The sequence below is a fragment of the Chlorocebus sabaeus genome, chromosome 11 (assembly GCF_047675955.1).
Source record: "Chlorocebus sabaeus isolate Y175 chromosome 11, mChlSab1.0.hap1, whole genome shotgun sequence".
NCBI classification, from domain to species: domain Eukaryota; kingdom Metazoa; phylum Chordata; class Mammalia; order Primates; family Cercopithecidae; genus Chlorocebus; species Chlorocebus sabaeus.
This window is the reverse complement of record NC_132914.1, coordinates 96,534,264-96,553,947: the sequence shown is the minus strand read 5'-3', so window position 1 is coordinate 96,553,947 and position 19,684 is coordinate 96,534,264. Positions and strand designations below refer to the sequence as shown.

Here is a 19,684-nt window from a genome sequence, read left to right as displayed (position 1 = left end):
CAAGACTCACTTGGACCTGGGAGGCAGAGGTTGCAGTGAGCTGAGATGGTGCCACTGCACTGTAGCCTAGGCAACACAGTGAGATTCCGTCAAAACAAAAAACAAAAAACTTTGCTCCTGTGGCCACGCTCTCCACACCCTGAAACCCGCTCCTTTACCAGGTAGATGGGACACATGTTCTTAGGCAGAAGAAGGATGCCAGAGAGGAAAGACTTTGTCACATGAATTTATCTACAGCCCTTCTGAGTTTGAAGAGTACACAGTTCCTAAATGACCAATCTATCCAAGTACAAAGTTTATTTCAAGAAACACAAAGAAAAGGCAAGCTAATTTTGAAAGTTTAAGAAAGGGAACATACTTTGCATTGTAATAAAGCAATTCCAAAGATGTTTGCTTCCCTTTAAATCTTTCTCTATCCGTCTCTTAACTGGGGAACACTGTGGTGATAACATCAAAACTATTTGCTCCCTTCATTTGAAAGTTATTTTCAAATGCAATGTTAAAAGTCAATGTAACAATCCATTTAAATGGTTTTTGTTTCTTACAGATTGACAAAATAATGAGTTCCATAGATGTTGGAATCAACAATGAACTTAAAGAAATGAATGGTGAGACCACAAGTAAGTATACCTTCCTTTACATTGTAATGAATAAATGTGCTTAAAAAGTAGTGAGAAAATGGTAGGCATCTTTAGATAATTGCAGTTTTTTCATTATAACAATAACTACAAATTATTTCCTTCCACTCTCAGATCTAACAACGACATATAAGCAACATCAGTTATAAGAATATTGACTTAGCAAATTGAGAGGGGTTTTTTTCCCATGTGCTATTTTACAATGCCAGTGAAGTTTTCCCTTTTTTTTTTTTTTTAGAATTTTTTAATAATACTTTTAATTTAAATATACTTTAAACTCTCTGTTGGTTGTAAGTCTTTTTTATTATTATTATACTTTAAGTTCTAGGGTACATGTGCACAACGCTCTGATTTGTTACATAGGTATACATGTGCCATGTTGGTTTGCTGCACCCGTCAACTCATCATTTACATTAGGTATTTCCCCTAATGCTATCCCTCACCCAGCCCCCCAACCCCCAACAGGATCCTGCATGTGGCGTTCCCTGCCCTATGTCCGTGTGTTCTCATTGTTCACTTATGAGTGAGAACAGGTGGTGTTTGGTTTTCTGTCCTTGTGACAGTTTGCTGAGATTGATGGTTTCCTGCTTCATCCATGTCCCTGCAAAGGACATTAACTCATCCTTTCCTACGCCTGCATAGTATTCCATGGTGTATATGTGCCACATTTTCTTAATCCAGTCTATCACTGATGGACATTTGGTTGGTTCCAAGTCTTTCCTATTGTGCATAGTGCCACTATAAACATACGTGTGCATGTGTCTTTATTGTAGCATGATTTATAATCCTTTAGGTATATATCCAGTAATGGGATCTCTGGGTCACATGATATTTCTAGTTCTAGATCCTTGAGGAATCGCCATACACTGTCTTCCACAATGGTTGAACTAATTTACGCTCCCATCAATAGTGTAAAAGTGTTCCTATTTCTCCACATCCTCTCCAGTATCTGTTGTTTCTTAACTTTTTAATGATTGCCATTCTAACTGGCATGATATGGTATCTCATTGCGGTTTTGATTTGCATTTCTCTGATGACCAGTGATGATGAGCATTTTTTCATATTGTTGGTTGCATAAGTGTCATCTTTTGAGAAGTGTCTGTTCATAACCTTTGCCCACTTTTTGATGGGATTATTTGTTTTTTTCTTGTAAATTTGTTTAAGTTCTTTGTAGATTTTGGATATTGGCCTTTTGTCTGATGGGTAGATTGCAAAGATTTTCTCCCATTCTGTAGGTTGCCTCTTCGCTCTGATGATAGTTTCTTTTGTTGTGTGGAATCTCTTTAGTTTAATTAGATCCCATGTGTCTATTCTGGCTTTTGTTGCCATTGCTTTTGGTGTTTTAGTCATGAAGTCTTTGCCCATGCCTGTGTCCTGAATGGTATTGCCTAGGTTTTCTTCTAGGGTTTCTATGGTGTTAGGTCTTACATTTGAGTCATTAATCCATCTTGAGTTAATTTTTGTATATGGTATAAGGAAGGGATCCAGTTTCAGCTTTCTATATATGGCTAACCAGTTTTCCCAGCACCATTTATTATATAGGGAATCCTTTTCCCATTGCTTGTTTTTGTCAGATTTGTCAAAGATCAGATGGTTGTAGATGTGTGGTGTTATTTCTGAGGCCTCTGTTCTGTTCCATTGGTCTATATCTCTGTTTTGGTACCAGTACCATGCTGTTTTGGTTGTAGTATAATTTGAAGTCAGGTAACGTGATGCCTCCAGGTTTGTTCTTTTTGCTTAGGATTGTCTTGGCTATGCAGGCTCTTTTTTGGTTCCATATGAATTTTAAAGTAGTTTTTTCCAATTCTGTGAAGAAAGTCAGCATTTCCAATTCTGTGAAGAAAGTCCCACTGTTGGTGGGAATCGCATTAAATCTATATATTATCTTGGGCAGTGTGGCGATTTTCATGATATTGATTCTTCCTATCCATGAGCATAGAATGTTCTTCCATTTGTTTGTGTCCTCTTTATTTCATTGAGCAATGGTTTGTAGTTCTGGTTAAAGAGGTCCTTCACATCCCTAGAAAATTGGATTCCTAGGTATTTTATTCTCTTTGTAGTAATTGTGAATGGGAGTTCACTCATGATTTGGCTCTCTGTTTGTCTAATATTGGTGTATAGGAATGCTAGTGGTTTTTGCACATTGATTTTGTATCCCAAGACTTTGTTGAAGTTGTTTATCAGCTTAAGGAGATTTTGGGCTGAGATGATGGGGTTTTCTAAATATACAATCATATCATCTGCAAACAGAGACAATTTGACTTCCTCTCTTCCTAATTGAATACCCTTTATTTCATTCTCTTGCCTGACTGCCCTAGCCAGAACTTCCAACACTATGTTGAATAGGAGTGGTGATAGGAGTGGTGAGAGAAGACATCCCTGTCTTGTACCAGTTTTCAAAGGGAATTCTTCCACTTTTTGCCCATTCAGTATGATATTGGCTGTGGGTTTGTCATAAATAGCTCTTATTATTTTGAGATCCATTTCATCAATACCTAGTTTATTGAAAGTTTTTAGCATGAAGGGCTGTCGAATTTTGTCAAAGGCCTTTTCTGCATCTACTGAGATAATCATGTGATTTTTGTTGTTGGTTCTGTTTATGTGATGGATTACATTTATTGATTTGCATATGTTGAACCAACCTTGCATCCCAGGGAGGAAGCCAACTGGATAAGCTTTTTGATGTGCTGCTGGATTCAATTTGCTAGTATTTTATTAAGGATTTTTGCATCAGTGTTCATCAGGGATATTGGCATAAAATTCTCTTTTGTTGTGTCTCTGCCAGGCTTTGGTATCAGGATGATGCTGGCCTCATAAAATGAGTTAGAGAAGATTCTCTCTTTTTCTATCAATTGGAAAAGTTTCTGAAGGAATGGTACCAGTTCCTCTTTGTACCTCTGGTAGAACTCGACCATGAATCTGTCTAGTCCTGGACTTTTTTTACTTGGCAGGCTATTATTGCTTCAATTTCAGAACCTGTTATTGGTCTATTCAGAGATTCAACTTCTACCTGGTTTAGTCTTCAGAGTGTATATGTGTCCAGGAACATTATCCATTTCTTCTAGATTTTCTGGTTTATTGGCATAGAGGTGTTTATAGTGTTCTCTGATAGTAGTTTGTATTTCTGTGGGATTGCTGGTGATATCCCTTTATCATTTTTTATTGCATCTATTTCATTCTTCTCTCTTTTCTTCTTTGTTAGTCTTGCTAGCAATCTATTTTATTGATCTTTTTAAAAAAAAAACAGCTCTTGGCTTCATTGATTTTTTTGAAGGATTTTTTTGTGTCTCTAACGCCTTCAATTCTGCTCTGATCTTAGTTATTTCTTGTCTTCTGCTAGCTTTTGAATTTGTTTGCTCTTGCTTCTCTAGTTTTCTTAGTTGTAATGTTGGGATGTTGATTTTAGATCTTTCCTCCTTTCTCTTGTGGGCATTTAGTGCTTTAAGTTTCCCTCTACACACTGTTTTAAATGTATGCCAGAGATTCTGGTACATTGTGTCTTTGTTCTCATTGGTTTCAAAGAACATCTTTATTTCTGCCTTCATTTCGTTATTTACTTAGTAGTCAGTCAGGAGCAGATTGTTCAGTTTCTATGTAATTGTGCAGTTTTGAGTGAATTTCTTAATCCTGAGTTCTAATTTGATTGCACTGTGGTCTGAGAGGCAGTTTGTTATGATTTCTGTTCTTTTACATTTGCTGAGGAGTGTTTTGCTTCCAATTATGTGGTCAATTTTAGAATGAGTGCAATGTGGTGCTGAGAAGAAAGTCTACTCAGTTGATTTGGGGTGGAAAGTTCTGTAGATGTCTATTATGTCCGCTTGGTCCAGAGCTAAGTTCAAGTCCTGCATATCCTTGTTAACTTTCTGTCTCATTGATCTGTCTAATATTGACAGTGGGGTGTTAAACTCTATCATTATTGTTGTGTGGGAGTCTAAGTCTCTTTGTAGGTCTCTAAGGACTTGCTTTATGAATCTGGGTGCTCCTGTATTGGGTGCATATATATTTAGGATAGTTAGCTCTTCTTGTTGAATTGATCCCTTTACCATTATGTAATGCCCTTGTCTCTTTTGATCTTTGTTGGTTTAAAGTCTGTTTTATCAGAGACTAGGATTGCAACCCTGCTTTTTTTTGGCTTTCCATTTGTTTGGAAGATCTTCCTGCATCCCTTTATTTTGAGCCTTATGTGCATCTTTGCATGTGAGATGGGTCTCCTGAATACAGCACACCGAAGGGTCTTGGCTCTTTATCCAATTTGCCAGTCTGTGTCTTTTAATAGGGGCATTTAGCCCATTTACATTTAAGGTTCATATTGTTATCTTTGAATTTGATCCTGTCATTATGACATTAGCTGGTTATTTTGCTCATTAATTGTGCAGTTTCTTCATAGCATTGATGGTCTTTACAATTTGGCATGTTTTTACAGTGGCTGGTACCAGTTGTTCCTTTTCATGGTTAGTGCTTCCTTCACAAGCTCTTATAAGGCAGGCCTGGTGGTGACAAAATCTCTCAACATTTGCTTGTCTGTAAAGGATTTTATTTCTCCTTCATTTCTGAAGCATAGTTTGGCTGGATATGAGATTCTGGGTTGAAAATTCTTTTTTTAAAAATGTTGAATATTGGCCCCCACTCTCTTCTTGTTTATAGTGTTTCTGCCAAGAGATCTGCTTAGTCTAATGGGCTTCCCTTTGTGGGTAACCTGACCTTTCTCTCTGGCTGCCGTTAACATTTTTTCCTTCATTTCAACTTTGGTGAATCTGATGATTATGTGTCTTGGGGTTGCTCTTCTCGAGGAGTATCTTCGTGGTGTTCTCTGTATTTCCTGAATTTGAATGTTGGCCTGCCTTGCTAGGCTAGGGAAGTTCTCCTGGATAATATCCTGAAGAGTGTTTTCTAACTTGGTTCCATTTTCCCCATCACTTTCCGGTACACCAATGAAACATGTTTTGTCTTTTCACATAGTCCCATATTTTTTGGAGGCTTTGTTCACTTCATTTCACTCTTTTTTCTCTAATCTTGTCTTCTTGCTTTATTTCATTAATTTAATCTTCAATCACTGATATCCTTTTTTCCACTTGCTCAAATCTGCAATTGATGCTTGTGCATGCATCATGAAGTTCTCATGCTTTGGTTTTCAGCTGCATCAGGTTATTTAAGGTCTTCTCTACACCATTTATTCTAGTTAGCCATTCATCTAATCTTTTTTTCAAGGTTTTTAGCTTCCTTGAGATGGGTTAGAACATGCTCATTTAGCTCAGAGGAGTTTGTTATTACCGACCTCATCACACTCATTCTCTGTCCAGTTTTGTTCCCTTGTTGGCGAGGAGCCGTGATCCTTTGGAGGAGAGGAGGAATTCTGGTTTTTGGAAGTTTCCACTTTTCTGCTCTGGTTTCTCCCCATTTTTGTGGTTTTATCAACCTTTGGTCTTTGATGTTGGTGACTGATACAGATGGGGTTTTGGTGTTGATGTCCTTTTTGTTGGTGTAGATGCTATTGCTTTCTGTTTGTTAGTTTTCCTTCTAATAGTCAAGCCCCTCAGCTACAGGTCTATTGGAGTTTGCTGGAGGCCCACTCCAGACCCTGTTTACCTGGGTATCACTAGCGGAGGCTGCAGAACAGCAAATATTGCTGCCTGATCCTTCCTCTGGAAGCTTTGTCCCAGAGGGGCAACCACCTGTTTGAGGTGTCTGTTGACCCCTACTGGGAGGTGTCTCCCAGTCAGGCTACACAGAGGTCAGGGACCTGCTTGAGGAGGAAGTCTATCTGTTCTCAGAGCACGAATGCTGTGCTGAGAGAACCACTGCTCTCTTCAGCACTGTCAGACAGGGACTTTTGAGTCTGCAGAAGCTGTCTGCTGCCTTTTTTTCTGCTATGGCCTTCCCCCAGAGGTGGAATCTAGAGAGGCTGAGCTGCGGTGAGCTCCACCAAGTTGGAGCTTCCCAGCCACTTTGTTTACACTGTGAGCTACTCAAGTCTCAGCAATGATGGACGCCCCTCCCTGCATCAAGCTGCAGCATTGCAGGTTGATCTCAGACTGCTGCGCTAGCAGTGAGCAAGCCTCCGTGGGTGTAGGACCCACCAAGCCAGGCACGGAAGGTTATCTCCTGGTCTGCCAGTTGCTGAAGACCATGGGAAAAGTGCAGTATTTGGTCAGGAGTGTACCATTTCTCCAGGTACAATCTGTCACATCTTCCCTTGGCTAGGAAAGGGAAATCCCCCAACCCCTTGTGCTTCCTGGGTTAGGCAATGCCCTGCCCTGCTTGAGCTTGCCCTCTGTGGGCTACACCTACTGTACAACCAGTCTCAATGAGATGAACCAGGTACCTCAATTGGAAATGCAGAAATCACCCATCTTCTACATCAATCTCAATGGGGCTGCAGACCGGAGCTCTTCCTATTCAGCCATCTTGGATGCCAGTGAAGTTTTTCTATATACCAGGCTTGTGCCTGTAGTCCCAGCTACTCAGGAGGCTGAGGCTAGAGGATTGCTAGAGCGTAGGTGTTTGAGACCAGCCTTGGCAAGGTAGTAAGACCCTGTCTTCAAATATATATATAGACACACACGCACACACACACACACACACGAAGTTTCTACTTTATGTAGAACTCAGTATGAAGCACTTCAAAGCATTAAAGAATCTGATGACTTAATACACTAATATTTCTTATTCAGTGAAACATTCACCTGACCAAAGTGATTAACAACTTCTGCTAAGTTGTAGGCTCCAATTTGGCAAGAACTGTGTGTTAATCATCTCTGTGTATCCCATAATACTTATCAGACTATTTCACAAATAGTTGGTTTTCTAATCACTATTTGATGTATTACTCTTACTAAGTACTATTTTCTTCCCTACAACTAAAGTTCAGAGCAGAAGAGGAAGGCCGTATCAGATCCAGATGTATTCATTTTTCTTGTTTGAGTTTTGTAGCAGATACAGAGATGTTTGCATTACTTCAGTATTGACACCAAACGTGTGTGGAGCCCCCCGTCACACACACACACATACATATACCTATATATGTATATAGCTGGGCCTATATAGCTGGGCCTATACAGCTGCATATAATGACTATCTTAGTGTAAGGCAGGCACAGTTGAAAAGTATGTGAATTTTGTGACAAACACACAGGCACACACCCCAAACAAAAAAGCCTGGTGATTCATTTTGATATTCTCAGTTGACATATTTGAAAAGTTATGAAAGGGCCCCAAATCTTACCATCCTTGCAATTTTCTTTTTTTTTTAACTTTTATTTTATGTTCAGGGATACAAGTATGTTTGCTGTATAGGTAAACTTGTCTCATGGAGGTTTGTTGCCCAGATTATTTCATCACCTAGGCATGAAGCCTAGTACCCATTATTTTTCCTGACTCTTTCCCTCCTCCCACCCTCCATCCTCCAAAAGGCCCCAGTGTGTGTTGTTCCCCTCTGTGTGTCCATGTGTTCTCGTCATTTAGCTCCCACTCATAAGTAGAATTTGGTTTCCTGTTCCTGTGTTAGTTTGCTAAGAATAATGGTCTCCAGCTCCATCCATGTCCTTGCAAAGGATATAATCTCATTCTTTTTAATGGGCAAAGCTGGAAGCATTCTCCTTGAAAATCAGCACAAGACAAGCATGGCTTCCCTACTCCCATTCAACATAGTATCAGAAGTTCTGTCCCGTGCAATCAGGCAAGAGAAAGAAATAAAGGGCATCTGCTATGGTTTGGCTGTGTTCCCACCCAAATCTCATCTTGAATTGTAATCCTGACATGTCAAGGGAGAGACCTAATGGGAGGTGATTGGATCATGGGGGTGGTTCCCCACATACTGTTCTCGTGATTGTGGGTGAGTTCTCACGAGACTTGCTGGTCTTAAAGTGTAGCACTTCCCCCTTTACTGTCTCTCTCTCCTGCTGCCATGTAAGATGTGCCTTGCTTCCCCTTTGCCTTCCACCATGATTGTAAGTTTCCTGAGGCCTCCTCAGCCATGTGGAACTGTGAGTCAATTAAACCTCTTTTCTTTATAAATAACCCAGTCTCAGGTAGTATCTTTACAGCAGTGTGAAAAACGGACGAATACAGCATCCAAATAGGAAGAGAGGAAGTCAAACGATCTCTGTTTGCAGATGGCATGATCCTATATCTAGAAAACCCAATAGTATTATCCTTGCAGTTTTGTATTGAAACAAAACCGAATGAACTACCTGCATCATTACAACTGCTAACATTAGGGAATTTTTCTCAAAATGTGGTCTACAAATCACTTGCATCAGATTCACTTCCAGCACTGGTGAAAAATGAAGATTCCTCGGCTCCATGCTACTAAATCAGTATTTCTGGAGGCAGAGCTCAACAAATACGCCTTTTAAACAAGCACCCCAAGTGACTCTTAAGACCAGGAAAGTTGGAGAATGATTGTTTTATGGTGGATTGGCCTGAGTGGCTAAGAAGTAACTTTGCAATCACTAAAAAGAATATGCGGGTCTAAGTGAGACCTTAGTAGGAACACCTTGCTTGTTTCTCTTATGTTGGAACAAGCGAGAAGTTATTTTATTCTGACTCGGCTAGGCCCCATGTTAATTAAGCGATAATTTTTAAAAAGGTCAAACAATACTTTTTTTCTGAATACAGGTTTGCATTAGATTTTAAAACTGAAAAATTAAGAAACAATTCTCAAAATTCCATACATATGTTTAGTGACACAAATATGATATTAGCTCCAAGATAGACTATGTAGCCAGTTCTCTCACATAGAAATGCTGACAAACACTGAGGACTTTGCCAAAACCCAAGGAACCAGCCTAGCAACATATGTTGCCACATAATTCTTTCAGGCCTGCTTACAGAATAATTTCAGGGAAATTGTAAGAATACAGATATTTGATTAATGTGAAAGTAAGAATTTCTTTTCTCATTAATTTTACTAATTCTATCTTTATTCAAAGATAGAGTGGCTGCCCAGTGTGATAGTAAGTTCCTCAATACTGAGGATGTTCAAGCTCGGAGTGCTTCTCTGCTGGAATGGTATTTCATGCATGAAGTCCACAGCTAGACTTAGGTAACATTGGACATTAATGTTCTAAAATTCTTCAAGCATATAGTGCCATTGAACCATAAAAATATGGTAAACATGATTATTAAAAGTAAAAGTAAATGTTAAAAGTGCCACTGGGACAAAGCTGCCTTTTAAGTGGTAAACAAATTCACAAATTATTTTTTCTTAATTCTCTTTCTACCTATCATATTGCCATCCCACCTACTGCATTTATTTATCATTTTTCTACAATGATAGTTAAAATGAAAGTGGAGACTCAGTCCCCAAAGAAGCATTATTATTAACAGAGCTGGCTCTGTGTGTGCCTCAATTTTTACCTCTTCATCACACACTACTTATTTGCTAAGTGATTGACCATGGCATGTAGCATTCCACTTGGCCATTAGGCTAGTTGTGAATTACAGTTTTGCTGAGTTGCATTTTTTTCCCTCTCAAGGACAGGTTTAATTAAAGGTGTGATAAACAACCCTATGAAAATGGCACTCCACAAATAATATTTTGGGTACTGAGTGTGGTTGGCAAATCACATGGTTAAAAAAAAAAGGTCAGACAGACATGAATTCAAATCTTGGCTCTGTTATTTACCAGCTGCTTGATCTTAAGCAACTTACTCAGTTTCCCCATTGACAGAAATGAGAACACTAATAGAGAATGATTGTAGAGACACGCGATGGCATGTACATAAAAGTCTAACATATGTAGATATATATTAAATTTTAGCTCTCACGTTGTCCCATTGTGATGCAGACATTATGTTTGCCGCTGTGGTCACACCAGGATGAATACACATAACCACTTCCTTTAAGAATCTTAGAATGTCAGCTAATCTTACAATCTTAATGTTAAATTCACTGTATTCCCTGGAATTGTTGTGGTGTGTAAGTTGGAATACAGGTCGTAACAAACGCACCAGTCAGTTGGTACCAGAGAAGAGTAGTTACTAAAAGAGAGCATGAAATTCCAGGGCAAAGAAAGAAGAAAAGTCTAATACACATTGATTTAAGTGGTCTAAGTTATTTTGATGAAATCTGATCATACTGCTTTTGCTTGACAATTGGGAAGGGAGAGGCAATGAAATTAAAGGGAGGTAAATTTAAAATGAGCAAGAGAAAACACCGTTTTACATAGTATATGTTGTCTTTCTGCAAAATTTTGCTTTGGAAGGCTACTGAGTCAAGTGCTATGCCTGGCTTTAACAGAGCTGTGTAGTTTTCTGAACATTTATGTTTGTTGCTTAAAACCTCATAAGACAATTGGGAGAATAAAATCTTAAACAATGGAGATCAAAGGTCAGCATTACATTTTGTGTGCTCTTGCCCATTTTGTCTCAGCATTTTTGTTTGCTCTCCCCGCCCCTCCACATTTCTAATGGCAGATATTTTATAAACAAAATATTTATTGGATCAGGAAAAGATTTGGAGGTCTCTCATCTTATTCCTATAAATATGAACCCACTCGAAGTTTGAGCAGTCTCTATGGGTCATCAACTAGTTTTACTAATAGAAATCACTTTTCTCTTTTTCCTCCCACCCCAATTTTCTCAGCAATTATATAGTAGTTTGAAACTTACCCAACAACGTCAACTCTCCAGGACTAAGACAGAAATAAGAGTAAATATAATTTCCTGAATTTGTTTGAGGTCAGTCCTTTTGATTCTCAGAACTTATTAATTCATAAGTTTTACAAACAACACATCTATTTTCCCACTTGAAATCAGACTCAAATGCCAAACAAATCAGTATTGGCGTAGGATTCAATTATATTCAATGCCTCATATGTGTAGAACACCCTGTTCTTCAGCAAAGCTGGATATGTGATGTGATAATATATTCTACATCATCACACACTCTCAGGTTTGCATTTTTAGAATCCTTTCAGATAACAGGTTTTGAAGTTAGATGAACCTGGTCTCAAATCCCAGCTTTGCAATTTCTGACCTCTGATGTCAACTTCCTCACCTATAAACTCAGATTTTTAATAACCACCCTATAAGACCATAGCAAGATTAAATTATACACTGTACTGCTACAGTTTAGGTATCCCTTATCTGAAATGCTTGTAACCAGAAGTGTTTCGGATTTCAGATTTTTTTGGATTTGGAATGTTTGCATATATATAATGAAATATCTTAGAGTTGGGACCCAAATCTAAACATGGAATTCATTTGTTATTTATATACACCTTCTATACAGAACATGAATGTAATTTTATACAATATTTCTTAATAATTTTGTGCATAAACAAAATTTTGACTGTATTTTGACTGTGACCTGTCAAAATACAGTCAAAATTTTCTACTTGTGGTGTCATGTGGGTGTTCAAAAAATTCAGATTTGGGAGCTTTTCGGATTTCGGATTTGCAGGTTGGGAATGCTCAACTTTATAGCCTGAAACATAGCCAGCAATTCAAAAATATAATTTTCTTGCCTTTTTATCAGAGTATGCACGGCTTCTCTATTAGAGTGCATGCCCCACAGAAACATGCTTGGCAAACCTTGTTTATCTTTTTGATCACTGAGGATTGTAGTTAAGGTATAATTACTCATATTCTAAGTTGCTTTCATGTGGAATCGTTTTTGAAGTTTTATTTCTTTAACCATTCTCATTGTAATCATAAGAAAGTGCTTTCAAGTTAGGAAATTTACCACCTTCATTGGAACTACTTCAAATTCTCACATTTTTCAAAGAATCAGGTTGAAGATCTTCTTGATGGGATGGAGGATCACTTAAGTAAAGTGGAGGCAGTAATTAGCTCCACGGGATGTGCTTGTCGTTACACAACAGCAAACATGCAGAGTAATCAAGTGCTCAGGCTTCACAATACAGTGGTGACAGATAATCTTATAAACACCCTCCTATTTCTAAATCAGTTTTAATAATCGTGTGTTACATTGAACAGACTGCAAGATATATGGACTATATTAGATTAATTTCAAGTGCATTCATATAAAAAATATGTAGTTAAAATGTATTTTATAAGGCTGTCATTTTCTTCTTATACTTAAGGTTAACTTGTATTCATTTGTCAATATATAAATGCCATCTAGATTTTAATTATAAATGAAAGCTATTAAAATTAATTCATAAGGAATTTTATTATAGAGTACATTGTCTATATTGGATAGATAAAGCATAGTTCTTAGACCATTTGCTGGAAAATACATAGCTCTGAAATCAGTGGCTAACACTCATCCTACAGCCCTGCTTTCTAAGCTTTTGTTTCTCTTCCTCCTGGGATCTGAGGGCCAGGTCAGAGTCCCTCATAGCAGTAGAGACCCACCCATAGAGAGTTTCTAGGACTTTAGGAATTCACTAAGGCAGAGTAAATGTTCTCTGGTTTCCTGATCCAAGATCCTCTTTCTCTGGGTCTGCAGGAACAGGGAGAGCTCCTGTGTCCCTTTCTCCTAAAAGGACCTCTTTCTGAGTAGAGGAGAGCAGACATCTTCACAGCCCTGGAAACTGCTCCTGCCTAATGTCTGGGTTGCTTCCAAGCCCCTCATGTTTGCTCGCATAGCTCTGGGTCTGCATCAGGAGCTACTCTGTCACCAGTGCATCTGATAGCTATCCTCCTAAGTGGGAATATCACCTGCCAAACTCATGGGAAACTTTTTTTTTTAATGTATTTACAATCTCCTTATTAGAGAACTAAAAAAAAAAAAAAAAAAAAAAAAAAGGATGCTAAATTGTACTCCATTCTGAACTGTGTATCAGATGATGTGCAGTTTACTACTGTCAACATTTTTTGTATTCAATTCTCAACTCAGTGAAGTATTAGTATGTCCATTTTATAGATGAAGAAAAGCTCAGAAAAAATAAGTAGCTTGTTGACTTCTCAGATGCTTCAAACCCTAATTTTTCTTTTCTTGAAGTCCATACTCCTTTCAATAAAATATACTGCTGACATAGAATAACAGAAGTTAACCAATTTCTTCTTTCCTTTAGGTCAAATCATACAGACACGCACTAAAGAGAGCCATCTGAGGTGGTGTAAGTAGAGAATCAACCTTCCTCTTAGCAAAGCCTAACTACCAGCATGGAAAGCTTAAGCCAACACCCCACAGCCCTCCCAAAATACAGGCCCCATAGTCATGTATGTAAATGAGTCATAGCCCTGAACATATCCTGTGTCCCAAAAGTGAATGCACAAACTCTAATGACGACCTAGGTTTCACTTATTTTCAGAGGCAGAATTTTCCTTGCCTCCAGTCATATTCTTTGTTCCATGAACTGTTAAATTTCACATAAAAGCTTCTCTGAAATGCTTTGCAACAGGCATATTATATTTTTGATTTTTATTTATTTTTACAGTACTATTTTTAATAGAAGCAACTGGGGAAGGTGGGTAGTAGAATACGTTAGCACACAAGCACGCTATTTTATCTAAATCAAGAGAGGATTTATTTTTATTATTATTTTATATAACATTTGACTGACTTTTTTTCAGATAGATTAAATCTAAGGAATCACTTAATAATAGGATACCTGTGTAAAAATGTGAATTTCTGTAATTGTTAGGCTAGCACATGCTAACTAATCTTTATCAAGAGATCGTGTTTAATCAAACGATTGTGTTCTTAGCACCACAGACGCTAAAATGTATTTAGCACCGTACATTCTAACTAGTGTTTAAAAGCAAAAATAACATGCATAACATAAATTTTGATCTTTCAAATACCACTGAGATTCTCTAGTATTCTAAAATTAGAGATAATGTTCATATGTGATATTTGGTTTCCCTTAAGTGTAAAATAGTTGAGTATTATTCTGTGGTCTAATATTTGCTTATGACATATCCCTAGTTTAAAAATGGTACATTTTTTTCAATTCAACAAAATATCTAGCCCTCTAGAAGGGGCCTAGAGAGATGAGCAAGTAAAATCATCCATTAGTAGTGGAATATTTTTCATTCTCTGATATATGATCAACTAACATCTGCTAGCATACTTCCCATGATAATAAGCTCACTGCTTCCAGAGATAATACATTCTATCACTGAGACACTCAAGTTGTTGAAAACTTACTGTGTTGAGTCAAAAGTATGTCACCTAGGTTTGAATACTCACTATATCAATTATTGGTAGTGTCACCTTGTGCAAATCATTTCATCAGTCTGAATTTCACTTCTTCATATGGAAAACAACTATAATAAATAATATCTACTTTCTTCAATATTATTGGGAGGCTTTAATTAATGAGGAAGTAGTTAACTACATTCTTGGTACATAGCAGATCTTAATAGATGACTTTTTTTTTCCTTGGACTTTTCTTTTCCATCTATTATTTTCTTAAAAGAAAAATTTTTCCAAATGATATATAATGATTTCTTATTTCCAGTACGTGTAAGTGTCTTGAGGATAGGAATGATGCTTATTTGATAGAATATACCCCTTGCACATTCACAATAAAGCCATAAAACAGTTGCAAAAGTCTTCTTTGTAGACACTTAAAAAATACTAATTGTATGACTTCCATATAATTGTTAGTGTGTTTTATAAAATCTACCATTAGTGACCTCATACCGGCAAAAGAAGAAGTAAAAGTAATGAGAGGGAATTTGAAAGATAAATAGTAGATTTTTATAAGTCATAGCTCATCATAAAGATGGTTTTTAGATACAAATTTATTTTCCCAAAATATAATGAAGAATTAAGTGACCAATACAGGTCACTTACCCATGAGAAAAACTTTGTATCTGTTATTGGTTGATTCTATGGTCTTCTGTTCTAATAGCAAAAGAATTGTCATCTACTAGTGTTTTTGATACTCAAGTGTAAACTTCCAGGGAGTTCAGAAATTAAATATTTTGTAATTAAATATCACATATAGGAATATATCCTAAGGAAGCAATTGAACAAGAGCAAAAAATACACATGTAAAGATGTTCATTTCAGCATTGTTTATGGTTGTTTAAAAAATAGAATCAAATCAAATGACCATTAATGGAAAATTTTAAAAATAAATTACAGTAATTCCTGATGATAAAATGTTAGACACCTAATTTAAAATGACTTTGTATCTATATGTATTACCATAGAAATATAGCCATAATATGTTACTAAATGAAAAAAGCAGATAATAAAGTAAAATATTATCCCATTTTTGAATACACATACATGCAAAAAAATCTGAAGGGACATATGCAAAAAGTTTAACAGTGGATATCTCTGGGTAAGATTATTAGTGATTTTTATTTTCTGCTCTCTCTTTTTCTAAATTTTCTAAACGTGTAACAGTGAGTATACATTAATTTTATTTTCATTGTCTAAATTATTTAATAAACAAAGAAGTATATCCAAATTTAGTAAACAAATATAATGGTAAGCAAATAAAATATTTGTATGGACACATATATGTACATATATACATTTATATGTGAAGCATAAAATTTTATAGGTGTCAATGCTGAAAAGTAGGTAAAATTTCCTAAGTGAATACTGTTTCTGAATATATGATTACATCTTTCTATCAGTTTTGAGTCAAAATAGCTGTGTTTCAGTGGTTTCAGAAAGGGGAGTCATTGGACTTGTTTTTATTTTTATTTTTAATGACCTCTTGTCAAAATAATATTTTCTTTTGTTTATGTTCTCGTTGTATGTATATCCTAGTGATTTTCTAGTCTCCGTCTATGTGCACATTCCATTTTTATGTATTAATAATTTTATGGATAAAATTTTTGTAATCTTCACTTTCACATACCATTTCAACAAATTCTATTTTGCTTCCATTTTTCTTACTCCTTTTTTTACCCTTCTTGTAAGTGTTCAGTGTTAGTGTGGTGTATGTGCTTCCACTCTTTTCTCCAATTTCATTCAATCACATACAGATAGAAGATAAATAAATCAATATAGATACGTACATACATAGATAGATATTATTTGTATTTTAAGAACATGAAATCATGCCATATACATTTCTCTGACACTCATTCTTCTCATTTAACAATAAATCATAGCTTTACCTTACTTACCTTTATTTTAGTAAAGTAAACAACTTATGAAACAAAATTGCATTTGTGAACTTCACTCTCAAAGAGGAAAAGAGCTCAGAGATCTGATTGCTACTCCTATGTCTGCACCAACTTACTGTATGACTTAAAAAAACAACCCATTACAGTAAGCCTCAGTTTCCTCGTTTGAAAATGAAACAGTAGGGCTAGATCTTTTCCAGCTCTATAATTCCATGACTCATACTTTTATATTTTGTTTTATGAGTTACGCTTTGGCAGAATGTCCTCCTTTAAAGCTTTTCACATCTCAATTTTGTAAAGACAAATGACCAATAAATCTCAAGTATGTGTATTTCAACCAGGTTCTTCTAGGAATGTTGCCAGATCATCATTTTACAATTTTTAAAAAATATATTAATATAACAAATACATAATGTAAGTGATATGTGTCTGTAAGATAGATAAGTTCTTTATAAGCAAAAGTGACTTTCACCTAAGCATCTCAACTCTCTGAATAAACCTTACACTGATTTGTAGGAGACTTACATGACTAGCTGCAATCATATGCATGTTAGTGATACAAATGGGAAGAAATGAAGAGTTTCTCCTGTTATACTTAACCTCCTTCTTGGCTCCACTAAGCTTTTTACAAGAATTTGTGTGACAAAAAAGTAGTTAGCCTTTTGATAGTATATACTTTTCATGAGGTTGCAGATCCTGGCCAAATGTTCACAATTGCCCATTTCTTGCCCACTGACTTGGCTTAACCAAGATTTAATCAGGCATCTCTCCTCCCCACAGGCTCCCTTCCCCAAACCTGAGCAAACACTAAAATGTAAACATCCCATTGTGTTAGGCTGTTCTTGCCTTACTATAAAGAAATACCTGAGACTGGGTGATTTGTAAAGAAAAGAGGTTTAATTGGCTCCCATTCTGGAGGCTTTACAGGAAGCATGTTCCTCCCATCTGCTCGCCTTCTAGGGAAGCCTCAGAAAACTTACAATCATGGTAGAGGGTGTCAAAGGGGGAGCAGGCACTTCATATGCTCCTTCATATGGCAGGAGCAAGCGAGAAAGGGGGGAGGTGCCAAACACTTTTAAACAACTAGATTTTACGAGAACTCACTCACTGTCATGAGAATAGCACCAAGGGAATGATGGTAAACCATTCATGAGAAATCCACTCCCGTGATCCAGTAACCTCCCACCAAGCCCCACCTCCAACACTGAGGATTACAATTCAATGTGAAATTGAACAACACACTAGGGAACAAAATCACTAGTTATATCACCCCACCTTAACAGTTCATTCCAAATTAGCTGAACACAGCAATATTTCCTGTTATACCATCCTCATCATGATGTCTGCTCAGCCCCGCCCTGTCACACAATTTTACCTCTAAGTTTCTGCTACTTCTGTTTAGCCCTCCCTATAAAAGAAAAACCTTTTTGACTGATTTTTGAGATGCTTGAAACTCGTAAGGGAGGAACATTCTCCAGGTTGTTGTAGGTTTTTTTACGTCTCACTGTGCCTAAGTCTGGATTTGTTTTATTGACAGTAAGTTCTTAGGCCTCCTTTGGTTCACCTTCTAACTTCTCACCAATCACCCTTTCCCTTTTAGTATCAAACATACAAATGACATTTCCACAGTTTTATCTCTCAAAGACGATACTCACTGGTTTTCTCTGCTGTAGCCATCATTTAGGAAAAATGAATACATGTTTGTTCGTGTGACATGTGAATTATATTCCTATGATAATCAGAACTGTAGATGTGATATAATTATATATATAAAGTATATACCCTAGACAATATACACATTGATTGTTGTATCAACTTCTAATACAATTCTGTATCAAACAAGAATTTCCATAGAAAATTCCACTATTATTTCTTTGGATCACACCAAATGTGCACAATCATAAAACATAAGTGAAACAGTAGGGCTCATTTTAACGCAAGCAAATATATAATACCAAATACCTATCACCTACTGTTACTGACACATGAAATGGTTGTGATGGTGATGTCAAACTTTTATTATAAGAATACAAGAAAGAAAACAGGACTCTATTACCCTGTGCACTTAAAACAGCAGAAATTTCTTCTCTGGAAGCTATTCAAAAGATTAAATAGATCATTTGCACCTGGTATACTATTATTAGTTCTTTCAGTGGACTAAGTGCTCATGTTCCTTAGAGTGGACTCTGTATGTTTATACCCTGCCTATCTTCAAAACAGGTTTGAGGAGGCTTACTAAAAAAGATATAATTACAGTGAAATAAAAATCCATTGAAACAGTACTAAAAGGTATGAACTAGATAGTATAAAAGAGAAAAATGTATAAAGGAGAACAAATAAAATAATCCATGTATTAGCGTTCTCTAGAGGAACAGAACTAATAGGACGGATGGGGAGTTTATTAAGGAGTACTGACTCACATGATCTCAAGGTGAAGTCCCACAATATGCCGTCTGCAAGCTGAGAAGCAAGGAAGCCAGTCCAAGTCCCAAAACCTCAAAAGTACGGAAGCCGACAGTGCAGCCTTCAGTCTGTGGCCAAAGGCCCGAGAGCCCCTGGCAAATCACTGGTGTAAGTCCAAGAGTTCAAAAGCTGAAGAATCTGGAGTCTGATATATGAGGGCAGGAAGCATTCAGCACAGGAGACAGATGAAGGCCGGACGACTCAGCAAGTCTGCCCATTCCACTTTCTTCTGCCTACTTTTTTGTAGCCACACTGGCAGCTGATTAGATCATGCCCACCCAGATTGAGGGTGATCTGCCTCTCCCACCGACTCCAATGTTACTCTCCTTTGGTAACACCCTCACAGAGACACCCAGAAACAATACTTTGCATCCTTTAGTCCAATCAAGTTGACATTCAGTATTAACAATCACATTTTAGAAAACCCAAACTAAGAAAAATGACTACAACTAAGATGACAACTTGACTCTGAGCTTCTTGATAATTAAGACAAAAGTGGGCTATAGAACTGTCATTACAATATTATATAATATTATATTGATAACAATATTATCAAGGCGTGTAGAGAAAGAAACCC

General features: G+C 36.9%; 1 protein-coding gene across 6 annotated transcripts in view; it reads left to right on the top strand.

The window, feature by feature from the left end:
- ANKS1B (ankyrin repeat and sterile alpha motif domain containing 1B) overlaps positions 1 to 19,684 on the top strand; it is a 1,279,773-nt gene that overhangs the window by 765,465 nt on the left and 494,624 nt on the right. For all 6 annotated transcript variants that reach the window (XM_008004353.3, XM_037987370.2, XM_037987376.2 and 3 more), the window contains exon 14: positions 548 to 620. In XM_008004353.3, coding sequence (XP_008002544.2) covers positions 548 to 620 — 73 coding nt within the window. The remainder of the gene's footprint in view (positions 1 to 547; positions 621 to 19,684) is intronic.